This window comes from Protopterus annectens, chromosome 7.part1 (assembly GCF_019279795.1).
Source record: "Protopterus annectens isolate FY-2018-M chromosome 7.part1, PAN1.0, whole genome shotgun sequence".
In the NCBI taxonomy this organism is placed as follows: Eukaryota; Metazoa; Chordata; order Ceratodontiformes; family Protopteridae; genus Protopterus; species Protopterus annectens.
Genome location: NC_056740.1, coordinates 214,415,274 through 214,428,490, shown reverse-complemented (window position 1 = coordinate 214,428,490; position 13,217 = coordinate 214,415,274). Strand labels below are relative to the sequence as shown.

The following is a 13,217-nucleotide window of genomic DNA, read 5'->3' as shown; positions in this document are numbered from 1 at the left end:
TCAGACAAACTGGAATAATCAGAATTACTTTTTTACAAGGAAAAAGTAATTCTGATTATTCCAGTTTGAAACAGATGTGGTTCCTTTTCTAGTCTTACTTGCCCCCTGTCACATTTGCATCATGAGGTGCTTCAAGGAAGTTTTACATAGACCTACCTACCATCAAGCAACAGCTTGTTTGGGCTTGTTTTTCATACTTTCTATCGCATTTTGTAATTCTTAATCCGGTTTTCAACGTACAGTGGATATAAAACGTGCACACACCCCTGTAAAACTGTCAGGGTTTTGTGATATAAATAAATGAGACCAGAATACATCATTTCAAAACTTCCACCTTTAATGTGACCAAGACAAGGGATCTGTAGTGTGTGTGTGTGTGTGTGTGTGTGTGTGTGTGTGTGTGTGTGTGTGTGTGTGTGTGTGTGTGTGTGTATATTACTCTGACATCCAAACCAAACATCACAGCTGGTCAGCTGTAAATAGGATACTGCAACCAGGCAAAATTATCCCCCCCCCCCCGTTACCAACAACAGCTTAGAAGATATAGCTACCCAGTTCAATAGGTATTTCACGGAAACATCCAAGCTGTGTCAAATAGTCAATCAACCTGTCCTATAACCGCTACTAATTAACCCACCAAATCACACAAATACCTTCTCACTGCTACCATTCTCTACTGAAACTAATCAAAAAACAGAAACCAACCACACTAGCAGCAGACAATCTACCTGGTGACATCAAACTAACAGAGAAGGGTATCGCCTACCCTGTAACTGTTCTTATCAACAGATCCATATTGGAACATTCACTCCCTTCCCTCTGAAAAATTTTCATCATACCCCTTCATAAAGGTGGCACAGTAACAGAATTAGCCAACTACCGCCCAATCGTCATCTTATCCCCTGTCTAATATACTTGAAAGAATTGTACATAAATCGCTGACTTCCTCCATACTAACAAACTTTTAGCTAGTTCTCAGTATGGCTTTAGACCAAATCACAATCACAGCACTCATATCATTTACCAGTACTATTAATGAACACAAACAATAACAAGGTTGTATCCCCTGTCTTCCTAGACCTATCCAAAGATTCTGATATGGTCTCATAAACTACTTACTGTCCTTACAGAACTAAACTTATCTAAGTCCACCCTTGCCTGGTTCCTAGATTACCTAACTGGATGCCAGCAAGCAGTACGTTGGCAACAAACATTCTCAGCATGACTCCCAGTTACTCTAGGAGTCCCACTAGGCTCAATACTAGGGCCCCTTATCTTTTATCTGTTCACAAATAATCTCCATAACAACCCCACTGGCCACCTTCATCCAGTACGCAGATGACTCCACAGTCATATGTGCCACTTCTAACTTACAGGAGCTCCAAACACAAACTCAGCAATCATTCCTAGAAGTAGAAAAATGGTCAACTAACTCCCAATTCTAAATCCCCAAAAAAGACAAAGCTCATAATCCAGATATTCCAGCCCACAAAATCCTCCATTCCCTTGACAACTTTTAACATAGTTTCATCAAATACCATCATCACCCCCTTCCACCATACTAAACTTCTAGGAGTCGAGGTAGACTGTAATTTGAGGTTTGATGTCCACATATCACAGATAGTCTAAAAAGTACACAAAAACTTGGTACCTGTTATAAAAATAAACACTTCACAGATAACACTAAAGCCACTATTGCCCAGACACATCTAATCTCTACATTGCTCTATGCATCCCCTATACTGATAAACCTAAAAATCAGAACTGGCAAAATTAGAAACCTGTTACAAAAAAAATCACCAGATACGCTACAATCTCTTCATCTAGATCACACCTCTGTACAGTACTTAAACTTAACCGGCTGGAACTCTCTCAACTCCTTGTCTTTAACCAACTCGCTGTAGCCCACAAACTTTTCTACAATCCTGATAAAAACCCTCCCCTGAGCCGTCTCTTACCTCCTTCCACCACCACTAGAACCCAAAGATCTACCAACAAAACCATTATTAGGACTATAACAAACCCAAAAACCAAGCTGGTGAGTGCCTCCTCTCAAATTACGTAGGCAAATACTGGAATGAATTACCACAGGATATAATGTCCACCACAACCCTATACCAATTTAAGAAAACACTAAAATCTCACCTAGTTAATAAATGGCTGTGTTACTGCTCTGCTTCTGGCTAACCATATTAATGATTAAAGCCTTTACATGACCTAACCAACAGTACCTATATTAGTCTGTGTCAACATAACTATAAAACAGGTAACCTCCTTGATTTATACTGGTCTGTCAGCAATCCTTCCTCCAAGACTACCTTCCTGAGATCTTCCAGATAGACTGTACCAGGCTGTACTTTACTGATGTTTTCCAAAGGTATCTACCCAGTGTTTTTAGAATTAACTTGTAATTCCTTTACCAGCTGTAACTTTGCTGTGATTATCTGAATGTATTTTTACCAGACTGTACTTTGATGATGCCTTTCAAATGCATTTACTCTGTATTTTATAATTGTCCTGTAATTGTTCTATATTGTATATGACTGTAATTATCCAATTGTATTTTTTTTTTTTTTATCAGAATGCACCTTGCTGATGCTTTGCAACTGTAGCTACCCCGTGTTTTATAATTGTCCTGTAATTTGTTTTGTATTGTTTAGTATGTGGAGCTTTTCTCCCCGGGCCTCTGCTGGAAAAGGACATGTGTCCAGTCAGACTTTCCCGGTAAACGAATGTAAAATAAATAATTTTGATACCCTGGCTGTGCTGACTCTGGTAATTATTTTGTTGATTTATATATAAATAATAGCTATTCTAGATGGTCTAGTCTGTAGTAAATATGAGACAGAGACATAGTAATGGCTACTTTTTCTAGTAATGTCTCTATATTACTTGTATGAATTCATTTAAAATCTCCTTTTATTTTTATTTCCTTTTTTTTAATTTTTTTTTTTTTTGGTTGACAGCAAGATAGACATTTTATTATCCATGCCTATTTTACTAATAGTTTGTAGTTTATATTTATAGTCTTTATCCTGTATGCTCACTATGGTTGTCTGTTTTAATTATGTGTCCCATTAAAGAGACCAAGCTAATGCTTGATATCTGGATACCTGCATTGCTTATGTGAGATTTTGTGATACAGGTTTGGGCGTTATCTTTGCCTTTTAAACAGATATAGTTTGTGTGGGTGTGCATGGTAAGTGTAAGGCAGTGCAGCAGCTTTTGATATGAAGTTTCCTGCTTGGTGACCAGCTTTTGTTCAATTCTATATGGGGATGTGTGGTGGTGATTCTTGTTTTTTCAGTTCGTGTGTTTCCTTGCCTTTTGATCTGTGCTGCTCTTGTTGGTTATGCACTGTATGTGGAACATTTCTTGGGATTACTGACACTTGAGCTGTATTTTGTATTGGGCTCTTGGTTTGGGGAAGACTAGGGAAGTGGAAGTGCTTTTGATTTTGTTTTGGTTGCTGATTGGATGGGAACATGTAAAAGAGGTTGAAGCAGTGACGAGCAGCGCTGAGGGCTGCTGAGGAAACTGTAACAATAAATGCTTCAAGTGCCTTCGATATTTTTATTTAATACAGGACTTTTTACAAAATAATGTCCAGTAACTCTGATTTTAAAACCTTGGTGGTGTTCTGCGTTAGTGATTTTGAATGTAGAGGTTCGACTTCTTGAGATTGAATTACCAAGTGAAGCTAACAGCTTCCTGTGGGCTTGTTCTTTTTCTTTAGTTTTGAATTTCCTGCCATGTTCACGTGAGATGTTGAAAAAAAAATACTAGTGATTACATTGGTCTTGGAAATCAGACTGTTGGGGGAGGGTCTATAATTCAACCTATCTGAAACATAGCTTTTTGTCTTTTCCCAGTCAGTGAAGTATAAAATTTATATAAAACAGCAGCTACCTATCATTATGTACAAGATATTTTCTTATAAATCTGTTTTATTATTTTAGCCCACTTATGTTGTCTGTGTTTAGTAGTCAGTCAAGCTGTTGGGGGTAAGTACATATTGTGCATTTTAAATCTAAACCAAATTGGTGCTGGAGCTAATTATTAATGTCAAATAACTAAGTTCTGAAAAAAATGTTTATGCAGTTCTTTTAAAGCTTTCCAAGCATTGTATGAATAAGTGATTCTTGTGGTTCTTGATTTAATGGTGATATGTTTCAGCTGCAATGTTTTGCAATTGATTGATTTTTTCCAATTTATTATTACTTTCCTTGCAATTGCTAGTATACTCCACAAAATTGGGCATTTCAGTCTTGTAACAAAATCAGGGATTCGAGTGATTTGGTGTAAATTTATCAGAAAATAAAGCCTGTAAAAGGCACAGATTTCTTCCCAATATGGTTTCATTATAACACAATCAAAATATGTATACCCCTAATCAGCTTTATTATTATCTTACATCTCCAGCAAATTAACTTGCTTTTGGAAATTAATTATTTTCTATGTAGAGCACAAAACGATCTATGTAGAAGTTTCCATGAGAACAGTTTCCATTTAAGTGAACACATGGTTTGTCTAGATGTTGAAATTTGTTTTTTTTACCTTCATCATTTGGGGATTTATTTTTATCAGTTTAAAATAATTCTAATGGCTCTCTTCTATATTCCAATTCTTTTACTTTATAACATTTTGATGGAAGACTTTTACCAGATATTTTCTGTTCTATCATAGTAATTAAAAGTTATATTAAATTAGGGATAGAATTCCTCACCAAAGGCTGCAGAACTTCAATTTCAGGTAGTTTAACTTTTTTTCCCCGGGACTATGTAATTATTGAATCTTGTTCTACATTATTAGAGTTATGATTTCTAGGCAAATTTATTTTCAATAAAAGAAAGTTCAGATTTCTTCACAAAAATTTCCATTGAAACAGCTGATAGCCAATTATTACATTCTTTCAAAGTCACAAGAATATAGTCTGCAAATAATTGAATTTTAGAAGATATATTCTCTAGTTGTATACCTTTAATGTCTGAGCATGGTCTTATCAAGTTAGCAAATGGCTCTAACTAAAATGAACAGTAAAGGTGAAAGTAGGCATCCTTGTTTGGTTCCTTTAGATGTCTTAATTGATTTTTAAATGAATGAACGTATTTTACATATGCATAAGAAGTGACTGAGAAGATTAAGATGTATAAATTTATATGAGAAATTACTTCAAGTACCAGTAAGAGGTAGTTCCAACTGACTGAATCAAAAGCACTACTGATATCCACACTCACTATAGTCAGATTCTCTTTTGTTCTATTTGCAAAGTCAGTTAATGTTAATATTCTTTAAATATTGTCATACGAGTTTCTACTTTGAAATAAAACCAGTTTGATCATCTATCAAGAATGGAAGAAATTGTTTTAATCTATCTGCATGAATGGACAATTTATAATCTGTTTAATAGAAAAAATGGTCTGCAAGTTGAACATTTTACAGGATCTTTATCTGATTTCAAAATTGGGAAAATAAGGGTGTATTTCCAGAAAAGGGGGGGGGGCATTTTCTAAGTTTTTTACTATCTTGAAAACTTCGATCAATGTATCGAAAGCTTCTTTTGGCATTAACTTATACAGTTCAGGAATAATGCCATCACTTCCAGGAGACCTACTTGGCTTTAATTTTTTTTTAATTTGAATTTTTAATTCAGAATGTGAAACAGACCCATCTTCTGTTGGTCTTTTCTTAGTATATTTTTTAATAAATTCTTTGTCTCTTTGGGATCCATTAAAGAATTAATACTATAAATTTAAAGTGATCCCTATATTCTTCCAGGATTTAAAACTGACATTCTTTTCTTTGAGGAGGAAGTAAATTTCTTTAATGTGACCAGATTTGTTCTGATAGCTAACTTATGCATGTATTTATGATTAAAAATTATTATTTTAAATCTTTCCAGATTAATCATGGACTTATGATTTAAAATTTCTAAGTGTTTACTATTCAACTTATTTGTATCCTTTACCATGTTGGTGATTGTTTTTTTGGCTATCTAATTTTGAATGTATGCATTTGTTCTAATTCAATCATTTCTTTGTCCCATTGTTTTCTCTTCAAATACCAAGATGCAACTCTGCCATATAGATATGCTTTTATAGCATCCCATATATGTGTGTGTGTGTATGTGTGTATATATATATATATATATATATATATATATATAATATTTCAGATGTGTCACTCAATACTTAGAAGCCCTTTTAAAGTCCTTGAAATCTGTTATATAGACAGGTATGCATTTAATAAAAGTTATTCTGTTTTATATTTAATTCAAATGCTATAGCATTATGGTCTGATAGCAGACATTATATAGTCAATCTTATCCAACCTGTTTATTAGGTCATTTGATATGTAAACTATCAAAGCTTGAGTACCAAGTCTGTGTGAGTAGTAAGTAAAAAAAAGTGAGTGTGGGTCTAAGAAGGCATGAATACCTAAGCTGGTATAAATCAGTAAATTTTATTAACTCCTTAGCAGTTGCTGACATTCTTCTCATTATTGTATCAGAATCTTCATATTTCAAAATACAATTAAAGTCACCTGCTATTATGCTACTTGCCTCTTGTAATGTGAATAATTTGGTCCAGTTGTTTAACCGTCCAAACCCTATTCCAAGAAACCAATACATATTAATAATGTTATAGAATTTTATTTTAATTTCTAATGTTACTGAATACAGTAAATCCTTATCTTTATAAGAACTATCTGAGATGTAGTTGTAGTATTTTTCCATAGGATTACCACCCCTCATTTTTTTCGAATAATGACAAATGGAAAGTACTGAATATGTTTAGTGTTCAGCCCATCAATGTAGGTTTACAACAAATGAGTATCTTGCAAAAATATCTGGGAATTAAAAATTTTAAAAATCTGTTTATCTTCCCTCTTTTGCAACCATTGTCCAAACCATTAATGTTTAAAGATATGCATTTAAAGTTAGACATACATTTAAAGTAATCACTTTATATGAAAGTTTTCATGAAAATAGCAAGTATAGCTTTGTCATTTCCCTTCTCAATGTCGCATATAAAAAGTATGTTCACTGATAAATTACTAGCAATAAACACAAGAAAAACAATAGCAGACACCCAAATATAAGAAATTACTTTAACAGTAAACATACACAACCTTGTACATCCCAAATGGAGTCAAACTCCCTGTTTGAATAGTAAAACTATACAAACATTGCCACCCATCCAATAGAAAAAAGTAAACATCCAGCATATACTCTCTGCTTTATTTACTATAGTACTATTTTTACAACAAAATAAATACATAAGATAGCAATTCAAAAGGACCCCCATATCAAATTCTGCATTTTAAACATGTTAAAGAATTTAATTTTGTGATTTTAATGTTCTATAAGTAGTAGTATAGTGAGCCTTAAATACTGTAATAAGAAAAATAAACAGTTATAAAAACTTCTAAACAGCTAAATATGTTTTATTAAAAATTTAGTGACATGATTATTTTATTTATTTTTATTTTACATTTGTTGACCGGGCTAGTCTGGCTGGATACATGTCCATTTTCAGCAGAGGCCCGAGGAGAAAAGCTCCACTAAATACTAAGTACATTACAAAATATTACAAATGTTTATAAGTAACAAATTAGAAAATCATAACATCACACAGAATGCAAGATAGATTCAGGAGAAGCACATTTCGATGAGCAGTTAATACCATATTAGCAATTTTACATAGAATGTACCTAGGTCGATTAGTACTGTAAAAGGAGAAGAAATAAGACAGATACTAATAGGAAGAGTGAAGGAGAGATGTAGTATGAGAAAGAAAAAGGTTAGCCTGGTGTACTGCAGGAACAAAGCCAATGATTTAGGTAGTACAGTTTAATTTTCTGTTTGAATTGAGGCAGGGATGTAGTCAAAGTTATGTCACAAGGTAAGAGATTCCAGCATTTACCTATAGTGTTAGTGAAAAGAGAACAACCTGCTGTGTTGTTTGCCTTTATTGATTTAGTCATAAGTTTACTAGAGGAGCGAAGCGAGTTCAGATTATTATACGGGATTAGGAGTTGAGAGAGTATAGGGGTGTTGTCAGGTAGGTGTAATATGTTGTGAGCTATAGTGAGTTGAGGAATTTTTAGGTAGTTTTGAAATTCGAGCCAGCCAAGTTGCTTTAGATTTATACAGTGGTGAGTCCTAAAGGGGTTACTAGTGGCGAAACGTGCTATGTTATTATAGCAAGTTTCAAGTTTGTTAAGATTCAAGTATACTAACCCACATAAGTATTTTTCAGGATCAAAATATGTTTAGTTTTTAACCAGCATCTTAAAAAAGATAATATTTCTTCTTTTATAAAAGAAAGGGTAAAGGAGAGAAAAAAAAATAAACTTGTATTCACAGTTAAAGCATCACTTGTAGGAGAATGTACCCAGTTCAAGATGCATATTTTTAGATATTTATCTGTAAGACGTGTAACTAACTCTAGAATCAAAATCTAGAACAGACTTACAATTAAAAAACAAACTCAATGCAAATTAACACCTAATAATCTAGGTGAACCAAAGTAATGAAACACAAAGAAAGATATTTATGATAAGTTAGGCATCTACTGCATCGTGTGACTTAATATATAAAGTAAAAATTGTGATATGTTCAATATTTTTTACTACATTTTTTATTTAGTAGACACCTCTGTAAATAGTTTTCATCTGTTTGAATTACTACTGTTTTATTTCGTTTTATTTTTATGTGAATTTTTATTTAAAATTCATTAGAAACTTAAAGAATGCATACACTCGCATGAAAACAGAAACATAAATGTGCATATGCTTTTCATTCTTTGTTTCTTTTAATTCTACACAAGCTAAACGGCAAAAGAGCTGCTTTGCGTATGTAAAATGGCTTGATCGATCTCACTGTCGTTTTCACACATGTGTAAACAGACGTCAGCATTCACTGTGTTTTTTAATTTTACACTTGCTAAACAGAAAAGCACAGTTTAACAAGCATAAAGTAATAGCAGACATTAACTTTGTTATAGTCTGAGCTCCACAGCAATTTGTATGCTGCCATGAAGTTGCAGACTCTTTTTTCAGTGGGCATTACCTGTACATTAACCCCCTGCTGGAAAACATTCTTTCTGCACTTGGAGTGGTGATGTACAGTTCACCCGTTCTTTAAGTTAGTAGTACAGCAGCTATGAAAGTATAGTTACTTTACTTCTCAATCTTGAGTGTAATTAGGAAAGTGAGAATGGCATAGTCCACTTAAGTACTGTAAGGAGCATTCATTTTAGATAGACTAGAGTGAGTGACAAAACTATTCCTTTCAAAGGAGGGGGCATTGAGATAGTGGTTGATACAAATATTGAGAAGAGATTGTCTTGTCACTTAAAGCTTGTGGTTGATATAATTTATGTAAACAAAGGTACTCTTTGTGGTTTGAGTATATTTCTGGCTTGATGGAGAAGGAGGGAAATGGAAAAGAAAATCGATGTCTTGGAGCAGGTGTTTGTCATATTTGTTGTGAAGTAAGACTCTGTAGCTTTGTTTGTGGTACACATTCAGTTTTTGTTTGATGACAGAATGTGGAATTAGTGTTTTTGTTCCATGCGACTTTTGGCGATAAAGAGCGTTAGTTTTGTTTTCCTGGGGTTGAAGAATAAGTTTGCATTGATGTGCCATGATTCTGTGGATAGGAAAGTCTTAGAGTGATGTCTTGTAGGGTATGTAGTGATTGTTTAGAGCAGATGACTGTTGCATTATCTGCATATTGAACAAGGGATGCTTTTTGAGATGCAGTATGGAAAGGCCCAAATATTGAACATTGCGAAACCCCTACTATAAATGGTATGAAAGTTGAGAGGTCTTCCTTCCACTTCACTGCTTGTTGCCTATTTGACAGATAATTATGGAACCAGGGTAGGACGGATCTCTTTAGTCCAAGAGATGCTAGTTAATGTAGTTTCTGATGCGATACAGTGTCATATGCTTTTGACAAGTCATGAAAAATAGGCAAGATTAGGTCCCCATTGTTTCTGTGTTGATTGACAGTGTTGGTAAAGCTGATTGTGGTGCTGTGATTTGGCCGTAAACCATGCTGTGTGGAAGAAAGTAAGATATGGTCATTGAGCAATTTGATTTATTGATTGTATACATCTTTCCAGATTTTTTGATAGGGGTGACGGGGTCGCTGTAGGTCAGTAATTAGTAGTCAGGTGTGTTTAAGTTGCCATCTTTATGGAGGGGGATTTTGAAAGATTTTTTCCAGATCATTGGTACAGCTTTCACATATTTTTTGTTGTTGTTGTGTCTTTCGGCTTTTCCCTGTTAGGGGTCGCCACAGCAGAAATCAGGTCCACTAATGATTGGCAGTAGATTTTTACATGCCAAGTTGCCAGCTCTGGCGCACAACCTTCAATGAAGGTACGCCCATTCATGCATATCTCCACGCAGAAGACGCTCTAGCTGAGAATCGAACCGGACAGCGTCTTACTGTGAGGCGATAACGCTACCACAGCACCACCACCACAGTATACAGCTTTTCACATATGAAACTGTTAATTAGAATGGAGATGGGGGGAATGCCAGAAGTTTAGTTCTCTGCTTCTTGTACACGATCTGCACCCCCAAACATAGAAGATGACACCCCCCCCCCCCCAATCCCCTCAGCCATTCAGGTCTTGTTGCTGTGCCCTGTTCCCAACTGGCCGTCCTTGTATTAGAGTAAAATAATTTGTTGAAGTTGTAACTGTTAGCTACAAAAGTAGCAAGCATTTGCTACAGTTTTATATCCAGCGTGGAGCACTACAGCTCTCAAGTTTTAGCAAAAAAGAAAGAAAAGAACATTTTTTTTTTTTTGTAATGTTTAAACTGCAACAAACCGTTGCTACAGTTAAACCACACACACAGAGCTACAGCACTCTGGTTTGACCGCAAATGCAGTGCCAGCTTTTAAAAGCCAGTATTGCACTAAAACGATTGGGATGATGGATGGCTGATTGAATCATGCCCTCTTAACGCTTTGCAGCTGGGAAAGTTGCCCCTTTGTTCTGCCCTAGCTACTCTGCTGAGGAATGTTATGGATGTGGCTGCAGTTTAAGTATTGTGTTAGTAGGTTTGTCAGCTACCAGGGTTGTCTGCTTTAAGTTTAGTAAATATTTTTGTTATTGCTACATTAGGAACAGATGGGGACATGAACTGCTATGCAGCGTTATGGATTCCTGGGATGGTAGATGGTAGGTTGGAGTTGTGTTTAGTGATGGCTAGAATCGACTTAATGAAGTAGTGGTTAAACTGAAGTAGAATGTTGACCGTGTCCTTATTGATTGAGAGGGAGTGAAGTTGCCCTGGGTATAATAGTTTTGCAATGGATGATCATAAGAGAGTGGGGGGTGTTTTAATGTACATTTTATAGACTTTTTGAAGCAGAATTATTTGTTGCTTGTTTTGCTGTAACGATAGGCTTTGTAGATTTGTATAACCTCATTGATTTTTGGACCAGTTTTCCAGGCATGGTCTCTTTCTCATTAAATGTTTGGTTTTTGCATGTTAACCATGGGGCTGGGTTTGACCTGACTCACTTGATCCTGAGGGGAGCTTTTTCGTTTAGCACTTTTAGAAATATCAGGTTAACATGGGTGACTTCTTTGTTTAAGATTAAGATTACAGTTTTTAGTAGGTTCCAGTTTTGAGAGGATTGAAGTAAATTATTCTGTGTTGCATTGTCTTTTTGTTGTAAACCTATTTGTCTTGTCTGGGACTATTTTGTTTCTGTTTTGTATATGCTGGGAAGTGTTACTAAAATGCTGCTGGAAGTTATGGTTTATTTGTGAGAATCCAATCAAGTATGGTTTCTTTGTTTTTTTTTTTTTTTTTTTTTTTTTTTTTTGTTTTTTTTGAGTACACTGATGGTGATTATTTTCAGCTAGAAGCCACAAAAGTTTATTCTTGATGAGGTTAGGTCATTTTGATACCAGTCTGCACGTCTTCCCCACTGTCAAGTGGCGTTCGAAAGACAAGTGTAGAATGGGCGTGCCTTCGTTGAAGTTTGGATGTCGAGCTGGCACCTCTGCACCCATAAAAAATTTACTCCCAATCATTAGCGAACCGGAGTTCCGCTGTGACGACCCTTAACCGGGAAAAGCCGAAAGAAAAACAATGTTTATATCTCATTAAGGTTTTCTGAGCTATTCTGCTGTTAATCCAAGAATAGGGTATTTTCAAGTATGCCTGGATTATTACCTGGAGAAATGGAGAGCCTTATAATGCAAATGCATTTGTTCATGATTACAGGGAGTACAGTGATCACACTTGCCTTGCACTTTATCAATCTCACCAGACCAAGGATTTTGTGGTGCTAACTTTAGAACAGTTTCCAGTGCTGTGTATTCTTGGACAAATCCTAAACAACTTAAAATGGGGATAATTGGTTCTATGAGCTTGCCTCAGTAAAGAACTACAACCTGACTATATATGTCCTTGTTTTAATGAGATTTCCATCCACTTTGGTACTACATATCTCCTTAACTTGATCAAATGCTCATCCATTTTGATATTCTGTTACAGTTACAATAGTTTTATTAGTAGTGTGTTTAAATAGGTGCATAGCTTACATGAGTACATTTTTCAGTTTTTATGCTATGGGGGCATTGGCCAGGATAGCGAGACGGGAAGAAATCTTTAAACTAATTGCTTCTTGTATACATTATTTTTCCAGTGTATATGCATTTGGTCAGTACTGAATTCTGTTTGAATGTGATAATCTGTTATTTGTATCTGTCTTGGTGTCCTTAGTGCAATATGTGCTTTATGTATTTGGAAATGTTATTAAAATTATAAGGACTTTTTCTCCCTATGTCTGTGCTGTACATGGGCTCTGCCATGTTAGAGATTGTCTGGTTACCAGATTGAAATTAAGTAAATCATTTTAGTTTCATTGTTTGAAGGTTGTCTTCTGTTTTTGTGCCTACCCTGATTTTGATGAACTGATACAAGAACTGTTTATTACTTCAAATTTAAAACTTGTGATTTTGATTTCTTTCCACTTCTGTATGACTGTTCAGTAATTGTTTCCCTCTGCAGATCAAGATACTCAGGCTCTAAAGGAACATCTTATTGATGAACTTGATTATGTGCTTCTGCCAACTGAAGCATGGAACAAACTGGTCAGCTGGTATAGTTGTGTGGAGGGACAGAAGCCTATAATAAGAAAGGTAAGATTAGGCAAGACATTTATCTGCTGCCTTTAG

At 35.1% G+C, this 13,217-nt stretch overlaps 1 protein-coding gene across 1 annotated transcript in view; it reads left to right on the top strand.

Annotated features, from left to right (window-relative positions):
* Positions 1-13,217, top strand: part of LOC122807567 (ubiquitin carboxyl-terminal hydrolase 4-like) — a 153,151-nt gene that overhangs the window by 88,182 nt on the left and 51,752 nt on the right. Inside the window, exon 3 of the mRNA XM_044078480.1 lies at positions 13,051-13,181. Within this exon, the coding sequence (XP_043934415.1) occupies positions 13,051-13,181 (131 nt within the window). The remainder of the gene's footprint in view (positions 1-13,050; positions 13,182-13,217) is intronic.